The 13,558-nt window shown below is 29.7% G+C and overlaps 3 protein-coding genes across 3 annotated transcripts; 1 reads left to right on the forward strand and 2 right to left on the reverse strand.

The window, feature by feature from the left end:
- Positions 1–887: 887 nt before the first annotated feature.
- HELRODRAFT_72943 (hypothetical protein) lies at positions 888–2,035 on the reverse strand (the record flags this gene model as incomplete). The annotated part of the gene is made up of 4 exons (XM_009013540.1): positions 888–1,067; positions 1,395–1,515; positions 1,764–1,840; positions 1,964–2,035. Coding segments are annotated over 4 exons (450 nt in total), but the record flags the coding sequence as incomplete, so codon positions are not given.
- Positions 2,036–3,402: 1,367 nt separating this feature from the next.
- HELRODRAFT_73251 (hypothetical protein) lies at positions 3,403–6,476 on the forward strand (the record flags this gene model as incomplete). Its single annotated transcript, XM_009013541.1, has 11 exons — positions 3,403–3,472; positions 3,579–3,899; positions 4,098–4,246; positions 4,397–4,462; positions 4,557–4,724; positions 4,907–5,078; positions 5,241–5,397; positions 5,457–5,560; positions 5,617–5,696; positions 5,804–5,916; positions 6,314–6,476. The coding sequence occupies 11 exons, from the start codon at positions 3,403–3,405 to the stop codon at positions 6,474–6,476; spliced, it is 1,563 nt and encodes a 520-aa protein (XP_009011789.1).
- A 342-nt stretch (positions 6,477–6,818) lies between these two features.
- Positions 6,819–13,556, reverse strand: HELRODRAFT_167810 (hypothetical protein; the record flags this gene model as incomplete). The annotated part of the gene is made up of 8 exons (XM_009013542.1): positions 6,819–6,895; positions 6,985–7,110; positions 7,267–7,404; positions 7,917–8,128; positions 8,215–8,323; positions 8,527–8,803; positions 9,370–12,288; positions 13,476–13,556. The coding sequence occupies 8 exons, from the start codon at positions 13,554–13,556 to the stop codon at positions 6,819–6,821; spliced, it is 3,939 nt and encodes a 1,312-aa protein (XP_009011790.1).
- Positions 13,557–13,558: the final 2 nt, after the last annotated feature.

Raw genomic sequence — 13,558 nt, forward strand, 5'->3', positions numbered from 1 at the left:
GATATGCAAGCGTACGCAAACTCGTCAACTAATTTTGAGAAATTAATATAAGAATTGGGGAGTTCCCAACGAAAAAACAGAGCATGAGAAACAATAAATTTATTTCTACCGAGTCACCACAATGCAAATAAAAATACTGAATCATGACTTTGAAAACTTTATATGAAATACAAATTAATACGACGCGAGCATATATTACACATAGGTATATTAATGTGTATAGTAATACAGTTATAAATGTAACAAGACTTTTGAATTATTGAAAACTGCAGATGAACAATTTAAAACCATGATAAAAAATTTGGTGATAACATAAAAACGAAGGTAAAAATTAATCTATGGAATGTACAAATTGGATTGGTCATTACATAAATATTGTAATGTAAAATTAAAATTAGATGTCTTATTAACGTAAATATGCTTACTTTTTCAGTCTCAAAATATTTTATATAAATAGTTTATAGCCCACTTTCACCAAAACATACTAATTAAAACTAAATAAAATTATTTAAAACGAAAAGTGAAATAAAGAAATGAATAAATAATTATATATATATATATATATATATATATATATAAATAACGGATAAAAGAATAAATAAATTACTGAATGAATCAATGATCTTTTGCAGCGTGCTGTTTTTCTTCACCACTCGCCATCTTTTTAGTGGATTTTTTAGTCTTATCAACTGACTTTTGTTTCCTAACTTTTTTATTGGTCTCATTATTGGTAGGAGCTTGTGCAGTAACAGGAGTTGCGTTGTTAAGTTCAACTGAAGGAGTAGATACAACTGTTGTAGCATCTGTAACCGTTCCGTTATCACTATCACCCAAATCTCCAGCGTCACTAGTTTTTTCTTTAAGTTCATTTATATGTTCAAGGGCCTTTAAAAAAGTTTATATGTGAAGTGACGCCACAAAAATAAAAACAAGAACAAAAAATTTGCAACAACCTTTGATGCACCTACTGTAAAACCATTGACAAGGCAATCAATGCCTTTGCTACCAAACTGAAGTAATGAATTGTAGCCTTTATCACTGGCTTGTGTTATGTATGAATCAATTTCCTTTTAGATAAAAAATTTTATGTAACAATAAGTAACAAACAATACGTAGTAAATTCATTTACTGCTAAATTAATATATGCAATGACAAAACTGTAAATGGCCAAACATATAGGAGCCAATAGACTCATATTAGTTTTAGAATCAACAAAACAATCAATTTGGAGGTGATAATATAATTTTATCAAAATAAAATGTGTAGTATTTCGCATAAATGAAGAAAAATGAGCCACACGTTTTACCATTTAAAAAAATTAATTTTCATTTTATAATTGAGTTACTAAATAAAAAAAATCAATTTAAAAGGTAAAAAATTTGTGAATAACTTACATTTTCATGTTTGGAAAGTTGGGGATGTACAACCTTTGTGTACAAAATGCTAGCTCCTTTTGTCCATGGAGATAGCAACCAGATTACGAAAAGGATTTTAATTTCATAATAAAAAGGAAACCTGAAATTTCAAAAATTTAAATGATTTATAAAAAAGAAATGAACTTATTTTAAACAATTAAAGGTCAAGGACATAGATTTTATCTATTAATTTTGCTATTTTCTCACAATGACTATAAAAAAATTTATTTATCTATTTATATTTTAATGTCTTTAGATTTGTGCTTTTGTCTATAATTACTTAAATTAAAGTTTAGTGAAATACTTTTACCTAAAATAGAAATAAGCCAAAAGAAAAAATTTAAAAACCATGATAGGAATATATCTGTGAGCATTTCCACTGCTGTAAAAAGACTGAACACAATCCAATACATCATCCATTTTACCTGAAAACATTTAATCATCATTTTATTTGCAAATTAAAATTTAATCATAATTTCATTTCTGAGTCTTGACCATATTTTTGAACATATCATTGAATAAAAATTATAGTTGTTTTTTTTACTAACATATTCTTTCACGTTTTTAGTTTTAATTGCCTTGTAAGAGTTGTAAGCAGGATAAAGCAATCCAAATGATAATCTAAAATATTAAAATATTAAAAAATAAGTTAATTTCAAAAAATTAATATAAAAAAACCATGCATGTATGCATCTTACATTACACTTCTGGAGAAAATTGCGGAAAGCATTTGAATGAAGAAAGGCAAGCAATTTCAAACGGTCAATTCACACTTTAATTAATTTAATTAACAGCAACGTGGACAGCTACGCTACGACACAACGAACTAATCTACAACAAACGTGAAGAACGCAGCAGAAATTATATTAAAAAATCTCAAAACAAAGTTTCACCAAATTATAAAATATCCAAATGCGCAGCTTATTATTGATTCATCTAATAAATGAATATACTTTTTCACGAACGCTCCATTCTGTAGTCTAGTTTTCGTACTTAGATTATTAACATCTGTTGTTTGGTTAATAAGGCGTAAACGTATGCGTATGCACGTATGAAATATGTATGAGCTGGTATATTGTATAGAAATGTATTGTATCCTATTGTACTGTGTCGTACTGTATTGCGTCGATCATTGATATACATAAGTTGCATACGTCCGTTAACACGTGCGTATGATATGAAGTAAGAAATGTCAAATTTGTAATTTCACGTAAACGCATTTTTATGTATCATATGCAGATTGCAGGTGTGGCTGATAATTACATACTAATTTGTAGGCAGCTTTATCTTTATATTAGGATTATGAATATGGTATGCGTATACGCGTGATTCAGTGGGCATAAGTGTTACAGAGCGTTGGTGTAAAAAAGAATATCATACTATAATTTTGCAATAATGATATGTATCTCTGTTATATCACGCTGACTGTCAAGTTTGGCAGCTAGCTTTAATTTAATGATTACTAATCATGCTCCTAACTTTGTGGCTCGTGAACGTGTTAAAATGAAAAAAACGAAACTCATCTAAGTGTATATGTATATTTATATAGATGTGCTATATATATAATTATGTTATAAATATTATTACAATAACATCTCACGAATAATGAGTTGGTATTTGTTGGGGTGTGCGTACCTTTAATTAATTAAAAGCACCTTTCTTAGGTGGTTTTGTTTGTTAAAAAAGTTAAACGTGCAAAATTATATTTTTAAAAATTTTTGAAAAGTGGCTTCCATACTTATTATTTTAACTGGAATTAAATTTTTAATTTAAAAAAATAATTTTTAATCCAACCCCAATCGAAATCTAAAAATTCCGAACGTTTTCAAAGTTCAAAATTTTAATGGATTCGTTGGATGAAAGGGAAGTCCGTTCAAGCTTTTCTGATCACGAAAAAGCAGAGGGTTCCCGTTCGTGGATTGGAAATGAACCCGGAGGAAGTGCCAATCAAAGTGTTAAAAAAGTTGATAATTATGATCACCATCACATGGAACTCAGAACTGGGACATTCTGGCTGACACGAATTGTACTTCTAAGATATGTTGCATTCATCTATCGTTAGTTTTGAATAATTTCTATAATTATAACTTCAATAACAAGCTGCTTATTACATTATTTATTTTTTTAAAACAAAATGCAACGTTTGTTTTTTATTTTCATTAGTTATAGCATTTCTGGTGGCCTACAATCAAAATGAAGCTCTCATCGGAAAAAATGGATTACTGCCTGCTCATGTTCATTTGAATCGCATCAGCAAAGCATCCAATGGAGGTTATTGGTCAAAACTTCATATGGCTCCAACAGTTTTATGGTTCTTCAATTACAACAACAATATAGATGAGATCTTGAATAGTATATCTTTTACTGGACTTTTGTTGTCTAGCTTTGTAATAATAAAAGGCTCTTCAAATTTTGTAATTATGTTGTCACTGTGGTTTCTCTACCATTCAGTTGTCAACGTTGGACAAAGGTGGTATTCATTTGGTCTGTATCAAACCGGTTCTAGCAAAAACATTTTCTGACATTTTATTTAACTCAGCTCTGTTTAATTTATTTTTTATTATTAATTTATTAATTATTTACAAATGCATATGCTAAAAAAATGCATATGCAAGAACAATTTATTTGTTATTAAATTTATATGAATTGTTACATATTAAAAGAATTCGTTTTTGTTATTAGGCTGGGAATCCCAACTTCTTGAAACAGGGTTTTTAGCTGTCTTTCTCTGTCCTTTTTTTAGTTTGAAAAAATTTCCAAAGACTGTTCCCTGCTCATTTTTAATAATTATGTTATACAGATGGCTCATTTTCAGGATCATGCTTGGTGCTGTTAGTTACTTTCAGCATGTTCTTTCATCATTTTATTATATTTAAACATTTAACATGCTTTTTAATCTTACTTATAACAAAACACTTCTTTTTTATTAATTACTCTAGTTTTTGTTTGCAATTTTTAGTTCAATTTTAACATTTTTCAAGGGTCTCATTAAATTAAGAGGAGATAGGTGCTGGTGGGACTTGACATGCATGAATTATCATTATGAAGTAATTACTTTAGTGATTTACCAGTTGATATTATGTTATTTTTATCTTCCCTAACAATGGTCTTATTAAAAATTTTTTTCAAATATTTTTTTAGACTCAGCCAGTACCAAATCCTATAAGCTACTACATGCACCAAGAGCCTGTTTTCTTTCATAAGTTTGAGACCATGGTCAATCATTTTGTGGAGTTGATTGCTCCGATTTGTTTGTTGATGCCTAGAAAGTTTTGTATTTTTGGAGGACTTGTTCAAATTGTTTTTCAGGTTAAACAATTAGTCTCAAATTATGTTTTAAATTTAATATTTATAAAATTTATCAAAATATGGTCAACTATTTTAAACATGAGTCACAGCTTTTCATTTAATTCATCATTAAAATTTGTGCTCATTATCATTGATTTTAAAAATATATAATTTTTTTATAAATAACATGGTTTTATTTTTAGATTGTGTTAATTATCAGTGGAAACTTAAGTTTTCTCAACTGGCTAACAATTGCGCCGTGTCTTGCATGTTTTGATGATCTTTCACTTTCATATTTCTTTTCAAAAACTGAAGTGATTAATGTCAAATTGATTCAAAGACAAAACGAGCTTGAGAAACAAACACCTTTGATATGTAATTAATTTTTATTTTATCTTTTGACTGTTTAGATTCTTTTTTTCATTGTTATATTTGCAAACATAAATAACATTTGCAATTTGAATTTTTTCCCACTTTTGCTTAATCATGTTACATTTTGATTCTCTACAAAAATTTGTTGAAACCAAACTTTCCCAGTGGCGAACTTTGCAAGAAAATGTACAAACTGGTTGTTTGTATGTGTGATAGCCTATCTAAGCATTCCAATAGTTCAAAACCTGTGGTCACCTAACCAGATTATGAACACTTCGTTTGAACCCTTGAGAATTGTAAATACATATGGCGCCTTTGGCTCGTAAGTTTATTTTTGCGCTTTTTTTTCTCATCAATTTACAATCAAACTAAAATTGATAGAATCAACAAAAAACGAACAGAAGTTATTTTTCAAGGAACATATTCTGCTGACCCCATGAACTCTGATGCCAATTGGCTAGAATATGAATTCAAGTGTAAACCAGGTATAAATAAATATAGCTCTTTCACTTTTAAAAACTAACGGCCAATTGACGTTTAGGCAATGAAAAACGATGGCCTTGTGTCATATCACCATATCACTACCGACTCGATTGGCTTATGTGGTTTGCAGCTTTTCAAGTTAGTATCATAAATACCATAATTTACAATAGAATGTATAATTCAAATATATAAGCTATGTTATTGCGATTAATTGCTAGCTTAGCATTTTATCTTTACCAATACAGAATTATCAGCACAATCCTTGGCTCTTGCACCTTGGCCTGAAATTTTTATCGAATGACAACAAAACAACAAGCCTTGTTTCACACAATCCATTTTCTGGCAAACAACCGCCAAAGTAACTGTAGTTCAAAATTATAAATTCAAACTTTCAAAATTTTAAACTTGCAGAATTACATCAACTGTAAAACAATTCATTGCCGTGAGCCCCTATTACTTACATCTGTTCAGACCAAAATTTATCATCATAATTTACTTGGAAGCATATCAAAGCAAAGCAACCTTAGCAAAGAATTATCCAGTTATCATCCGAGATCAGCTTAAGCGTTCATTCAATAATTGCGTATCACTATTTGATTATGTGATGTTAACAAAATGCTGTGAAATGCGTGTTGAATTGACTGATATTGTTGGCGAATACTGCGTGGGAAATTACTATAAAAAAATTAATATTTATAATTTAATCAAGTGCTATAAAAGTTACAAAATTTAATCAAAATTAATTAATTTTCGAGATGGATTCGGGCTGAACATTACCAGTATTCGTTCACAAAGATAGGATCTAACTCTGCAAAAGAAGGCAAATGGTGGAAAAGAAGACACATAGGATCCTACTTGCCTCCCATCTCTCTTGAGACTGCCAAACATCTTGTCGACCGTTTCTATTTGATTGACTGATTCAACAACTGAATTCTTTATTGTTATATTTTTCCACTTAAAACGTTTTTAATGGTTCGATCTCAAACTTTTGTTGACGTTAAATACCTGTTTGCCTTTTGCTTATTTTTATTTGATGTTAGATCTAATATAAATGAATGACAAACATTTTTATTACATTAGAAACGTTTAATGATTAACGATTAAACTATTAGAAAATGTTCTTCTATTTAACAAAATTATCCCAACGTTGAAGTCTATTAATAGAATTGCGTATGACAAATGATAAGATACTTACAACAAACGAGTTTACACTTTGAAAAAAAAGATTTTCATGTTACAATTGAATGATTTTGTAGAAACTTAGAACGTGATAGTTTGGGTACAGTCAGAAATCACTGCATCAATGTATTTTCCAGGAGTCGTCCGTGTCAAATGATCTAGCAAAATAAAAATTGTGAAAACATTAAGTTTTTTTGATGCATCAAATATTTATTGTCGATTGTCTAAACTATTAATTTAATTGAACCTTCATTTAGCTTTGGGTTATGAACGATAGTTTTTGATACAAAGCATCTCATAAATTCAGCAATGTTCATTATGTCAATTCCATTAGCCAAAAACATCCGGGAATCAGCATAGCTTCTGGGCATGTCTGAGAGGGAATGTTAACAAATTTTAAAACTTTAAAATTGAACCGCTTATTTAATGCTTTAAAAATGATAAAATGCCTATAGCAATAAATTAGTTAAATAGGCAATTATTTAAATAAGAATATTTTGTTGACTCAATCTTGGTATCCTGCTCTCACTGCTATCTACATCGCTATGAATGGCGTACATTTTATTATAACTTGACGTTGCAATCCTCATGATACTCTCACATGGAACAAAACTTAAAAGACCGATATTGCTGGACAAGTTGTCTACGATGTGAAGATGACTATGGACTGAGTATAAAGTTGAAAAAACTAAGGTTTCAAAACAGGAATCTAAAACTTTAAAAATTTAACTAAGTTTAAATCAAAGATTAGTCGTCGGTTAATAGATAGTAGACATTGAAAACTAAAACATAAGAATATTTTAGATGAGAAAAAAAAACTGAAGAAATAAAAATGTTTTATTAAATGGAAAAAAATGGACAACCAAGTTTTCAATTTAAAAAAAAATACTAATAAAAATTGAGTGCTTAGGTTTGAAGAACAATCAAGAAAAGCTTTAAGATATTTTTTATAAACCCATCATACTGTGTCATTAACGTCCTACCTCGGGAAACCGGGTCTCTGGACGCAAAACGAAGATTGATTGATACTGTGTCTTTAGGTATTTTCAAACATTTGTCCTTAAATCTTCAATCTCACTTAGTTTTTAACTATTTAGGCTTGATAAATTTTTGTTCGTTTTTTCAAGATACTTTGTGAGATAAAACTCCTAAAAACTCTAAAGAAAAAAATTCAAATACCTGTAACGAACAGGAAATGCCTGCATGATATGTATCTTTCTCTCTGCAAAGCTACAAAACAGGCCTGATAATCAGCTGTGGTTCTTGGGTCAGCCATATAATACTGATCAGTAAGTTGTTCCACAATGTTCATTGTCTGAAACTTCTGCAAGATTTGTATCATGTCATTGAACCGAAAGCACTCATCACTGTTGTTACCTTGAGCTTCATTTCTTAAATTGAAAATGAGATCAATGTTTGGTTAGTTTGTTAACTCATAGATATAAAAATCTTCATTGTTTATTCGGCGTATACCAACTTTAATTTTTCTAAAATGGAAAACGTTCTTGAGGTGATTAACAACTTCCATGGTGTTCCTTTTTCAAAAGTCTGTTTTTTCATAAATTGGCATACAGACTCCAAGACCTCTGTAACAATTATACAAACACAAAGTTAACCCTGACAACAAAAACTAACCAGGTTATTTACAGGAATTAATAAGCATGCCAACTTGTAAATGTATGGTAAAGATTATACAAACAACAATAATTTTGAAAAAGTTATAAAGTGATGAGTGTCATGTCTTCAATTAATGTGGAAGTGGATGAAAAAATGGTTTCCGACAACTAACCAGATTTACAAGTCACAAGCGCATTTTCATCCAATAGAACTGTTCCAGCTCTTGGAAATATAACATTGTACCTCTTTTCAATGACATCCTCCAATATATCATATGATATGAACACAACTCGCAAATCGCGTTTAAGTCGAAGAAGAGCTGGAATTTCATTGACTCTACATCCATCATTTTTGTGAACAAAAACAAGACATTCAAAATTTGGTAGATGGCGCAACAGCATGAGGTTGTGGATGTCAAATTTTTTGAGACCACTAATATCTAAAAATTTCTAAAAAAAATAACGTAAGAGCGTTATAAAATTAATGTTGTTCATGGAAAATTTTGAAATTTGCTTGTATGGATGCTCTGTAGAAGTTTTAAAATTCACCATGGAATGCTATGGTAAATCACTAAATTTTGCTGTCATTACGCCATTATTTTCAGATTAAAAGTGGCATTTTTAGGAGAAAGATTAGGAAGATATATTGTGTTATAATTTGTAAAGCTCAGCAAGTGCATTTATGGTATTTCTACATAGTTAACTTCTCTAAAGTAACCCAAGACATAAAAAATTTTAAAACAAACATGTATCAATGTAAAGAAGTATGAGTAAATAGGTCAAAATATTCTTTGCACTGAATGATATATTACAATTTTTTTGTTAAAGTTTTTTTATATAATCGTCATTAGTAATTTATGTACACTGGCACATTTGATTTCTAAAAAATAAGACATTTGCTCAGTTGTATGCTCCTATGGCAATTCAGCATTGACAATAACATTTTAGAATACAGGAAAGTTTTCATACATCAGCAATGCTCAAATATAAATTTGAAATTAAAAAGTAAAATTAACCTCTACTTGCTTGCTGACTTCACTTTCATTTTTAAACACATAAAATCTAGTGTTTTTTCCTTGTCTATCAAATTCAACACTTATTGCATTGGCATCCTTTTTCGTTGTACCAGTGGAAGCCATACCTTCTTTAGTATCGGCTGAATTAATATCTGATGATGTTGTCTTACCAGAAGAAACATTTGCTGCATTGTAGGTACTATCAGTTTCAAATGCAGCTGCCTGTGGGGTGATGTTGCTGGTTTGAAACTCTGACCCCTCGGCAGATGTTTGACATGTATTGGGCAAGTTATAAATTGTCTGCTGGTGATAGGCCTGTATTGTTGATAGGTCAGGCATATAATAACCCATGGGATTCATGTACGGCCATGCAATGTTTGCATACTGCATCGCTGCATAATGATTATACTGAAAACTTGAATAAGTCATAGGAGAACCAGATATAGAAGTTGTTACTGTTGTTGTTGCAACTGATTTTTTGCTAGAAGTAGAAGTGTTAGTGGTTGAGTTAATAGAAGCTGCCATGGAAAGTGATGTAGATGACTTCAATGTAACAGAAGCTGGTGATGGCAGGTCTGATGAAGATTGAGTTGCAATTTTAGTAATTGGAGGGCAAGCACCAGGATTACTCACAGTAGTGTAAATATTAGAAGTGTATACCTCAGTCATTGGCTGCATCTGGTAATACATGCTTGGATCAGCTATCATAGGATTGTACAAAGAGTTTTGCATTGCAAATGCGTTGTTAAAAAATTTACGATCAAAATTTATTAATTTAATTTTGTTTGTTATTTTCCATTCCGCTTCATCGTATAGGACAGATAAAATTTTAGATACCTGGTTGAAATGAGCAGGAGTTACAGAGTAATCTATTTCAGTGAACGTAGAATTTGAAATATTTTCTTTGTTGTTGATAAAATTTTCCTTTTTAGCTAATTTGAACACTTTTTGTTGAAATTCAGTCATTATTTCCTTTATATTAGCCCTAGATGTTGATTTTAAATTGGTCTGAAGTTTGAATAAACTTGACAAGCCTGGAGGATGTTTAAAGTTAAATTTGGACTTTGTGACCCCATGTTTTGGTTGAATCTTCTTTTTCATATCAAAAGGAGTTGATTTTCTATCAGTTTCTTCCTTTTTCTTGTTAGCCTCAACCACTTGCTTAAAAGCCTGTATTAATGGGTTGCTAGTTGTTTTTGACTGCTGCTTTTTAATGGAAAATTCCTCATCATAAAATTTATTTTCTTCATTAAAAGGAACATCAATGTTTGTAAGCATAAGTGCCCATAAAAATGCATTTTTAGAATTAACGAATTCTATGCAAAACTGTTTGACATCAGGAATAAAATTGTGAAGAAATGTTTCAGAGCCTGAAAAATAATTGTTCAACAACATTTGCAGCAATGGATTTTCATGACCTGTTTTTGGTGTAGTCAATATATCAAATTCAGGATCAAAATTCATTTCTAATCCACTGCTATTCTGATATGGGTCTAATGTATATGATATTGGACTATCTAAATAGAGTCCAAAATTTGGAACAAAATTTTTTGGAATTTTAGATTCAGCCTCAATTTCATTAAGCTTATTTTTGTTACGAGATGATTTTGAGGATTTTATTTTCTCACTACTGTCATTTTTGTGCTTGTTTCGTTTACGTTTTTTATGTTTTTTGTCCTCTTTTCGTTTTTTATGCTTCTTTTGAGCAACATCTTCATAATCATCATAGTCATCTAGATCTAACTTTTTCTTTCTTAGTGATCTATTAATATTCTTATTCATTATGCTAATATCTTTAACAAAAATATCTCTCCTCCCAAAGTTCAAGCCTTCTTTAACTTCATCCACATTTTCTAGATTTCTTTCGCCAGCAGAGACCTCATGAACACTTTTCTCCTCAGTGTTAGCCATGATAATATCAGCATCAATGTCCTCATATATACTGATGCCTGTTGATTTATCCTTCATAGTTTCCTGAGAAGTTTGCACTTCTCCACTATTCAACTCAATTATCTCTTTGGCAAAATAATCAAATTCATTTTCTAATCGCTCTTGAATAGATGCCTGCTCTTCTGCATAAGTTTGTTCAGTTTTACCATTTCTTTCATATATAGCTATGCCTTTGTCAGATTTTAATCTATCAGGACTCAAATAATGCTCAAGATCAATGTCAAACAGCTGAGCTTGAATAATCTCATCTAATTCCTGTTCTATGTTGGGAACATTGGAAGTACACCCTTTTGAAAGATCATCTATATCTGTAACTTTATAATTGTCCTTGGAGTTGGGAGACAAATTTTCATTATTTTCAATTTTGTTCATTTTTTTTGGTTGTTTATAAACTTTTGAATTGCCACACCACTTTTCAATGCATTTGCTTAATTCTAATCTTAATTTTTCAAACCTTTTTTCAACAATGACATCGCAACTATCCCTGGTCAGAAATAAATATAAATCTTCAGAATTTAGTAACTGACAAAAATCAATCAAACATTCACATATGTCATTTTTAAATGATGTCTGACATTTTTCAACAGAACGATCAGTTGAATAAACTCTTTTAGGAGGTTTGTCTTGAAAGTTTTTACCAAAGGATGTTCTACTAATCATTTGCAGAGGTTTGTTTTTCAGCCATTCTCGATTAACTTCTGACAAAATGCTTCTAACAAGATGACTGTCTATGAATTGACTTTCTAAAATTGTTTCTATCGAAAGAGTTTTCAGATGACCATTCTTTTTTAAATGAAACCTAGGTAACAAGCCCAACATGATACTGTTCAAATCACTTTGCAAATCATACCTTTCTGATGCACATACATCATCAATTTCTGCTAAAGTGAAGTTCCAATCTAATGACTTGGCCATGTTGTGCGAGATTCTAGATAAAGTTGCACGATGTTTTTTAGGATATTTCATAATCTAAGCTGAATAATAAAAAATATTGAATAGTATCACTAAATAACATCATAAAAACTAAAAAAAATTAGTGCTAAAGGTTAATAAACTTTATGAAAAATTTAACTGAAAAATTTAAGATTATCAGCATATATATCAATAACACAAGATAAACTATAAAACTTTAATTTGAGACAAATAACTAATTTTACTAATTATAATATAATATTCTAATGTCTAATATCTAGATATTAAAGATTTGGAGACACTGATAATTTAATTAATAGTTTATTTATTATTTTATTTTATATGGTAAATTATGTAATCCTGCTGCTAATGATTTTATTTAATATCACAAACTGTGTTGAGCAAATAATAATTTAGTCAACTGTCAAATCAATTAAGTCAAGTGTCCAGTCTTAGTCAAACAAAACTTGGTTTTCACTTTTGTTTTCATTTTATTTAAAAAATATATAAAGCTGAAATTTATAAAATAATCAGCAGTCTTTAATTTATAAATTTATCCAATCTGATTACATATTTATGAGAATATTATAAACATTTTTACAGAAACAAATCAACTTTTTAATTATTTGAGGTTATTAATTAACTATTAGTAAGAGAAGCTTGTGGTAGCTTGCAATTCAATTACTATTACTTACAGATTAACTCAAAACACATTTACCGATAAAAAAGAAGCCAGCAAAAATGCAACATCAACGATAAGTTTATAAATTTAATGCTAATTTGTTTAGTTATTTAACAATCGCAAACGTACGAAGAAGACACCGATGATAAATCGATAGCAACGTCGGTCCAATTTAAGTCGGACTTTCATTAATTGACTTGTGACCAAAGATCATGAATGTTGGACTTGAACAAATTTGTTTATACATAGATAAATGCAAATGATTAAGCTGTTATATCTTAAAAAAAAAGCTCCTAAAAAAAACTAATGCCATATTTGAATTCAGGACATCAAAGCCATATAGAATCAGTTAAAAATATTTTGGTTTAAAAACAGCTGTTCGCAAGTGTTATTTTTTAACCTCTTCTGCCAAAAATGTTTATGTTCTTTTGCTTTTTGGGCATTTTTCCAACATTTTTGACTCTCATAACCATATAAATTGAATAAAATTAGGTTTGATTTTTCCACCGTTAATCAATTAACAAACTGTCAAGGTGTTAAATCCTGGTTTTCGTAGTTATACCATTTTTCTTTTGTGACATAACGACATATTTCTACGACGTATCTTACTATTATTCCTGTATTTAATTGCATCCTTGTTCATTT

Source organism: Helobdella robusta, assembly GCF_000326865.2.
Source record: "Helobdella robusta unplaced genomic scaffold HELROscaffold_12, whole genome shotgun sequence".
In the NCBI taxonomy this organism is placed as follows: domain Eukaryota; kingdom Metazoa; phylum Annelida; class Clitellata; order Rhynchobdellida; family Glossiphoniidae; genus Helobdella; species Helobdella robusta.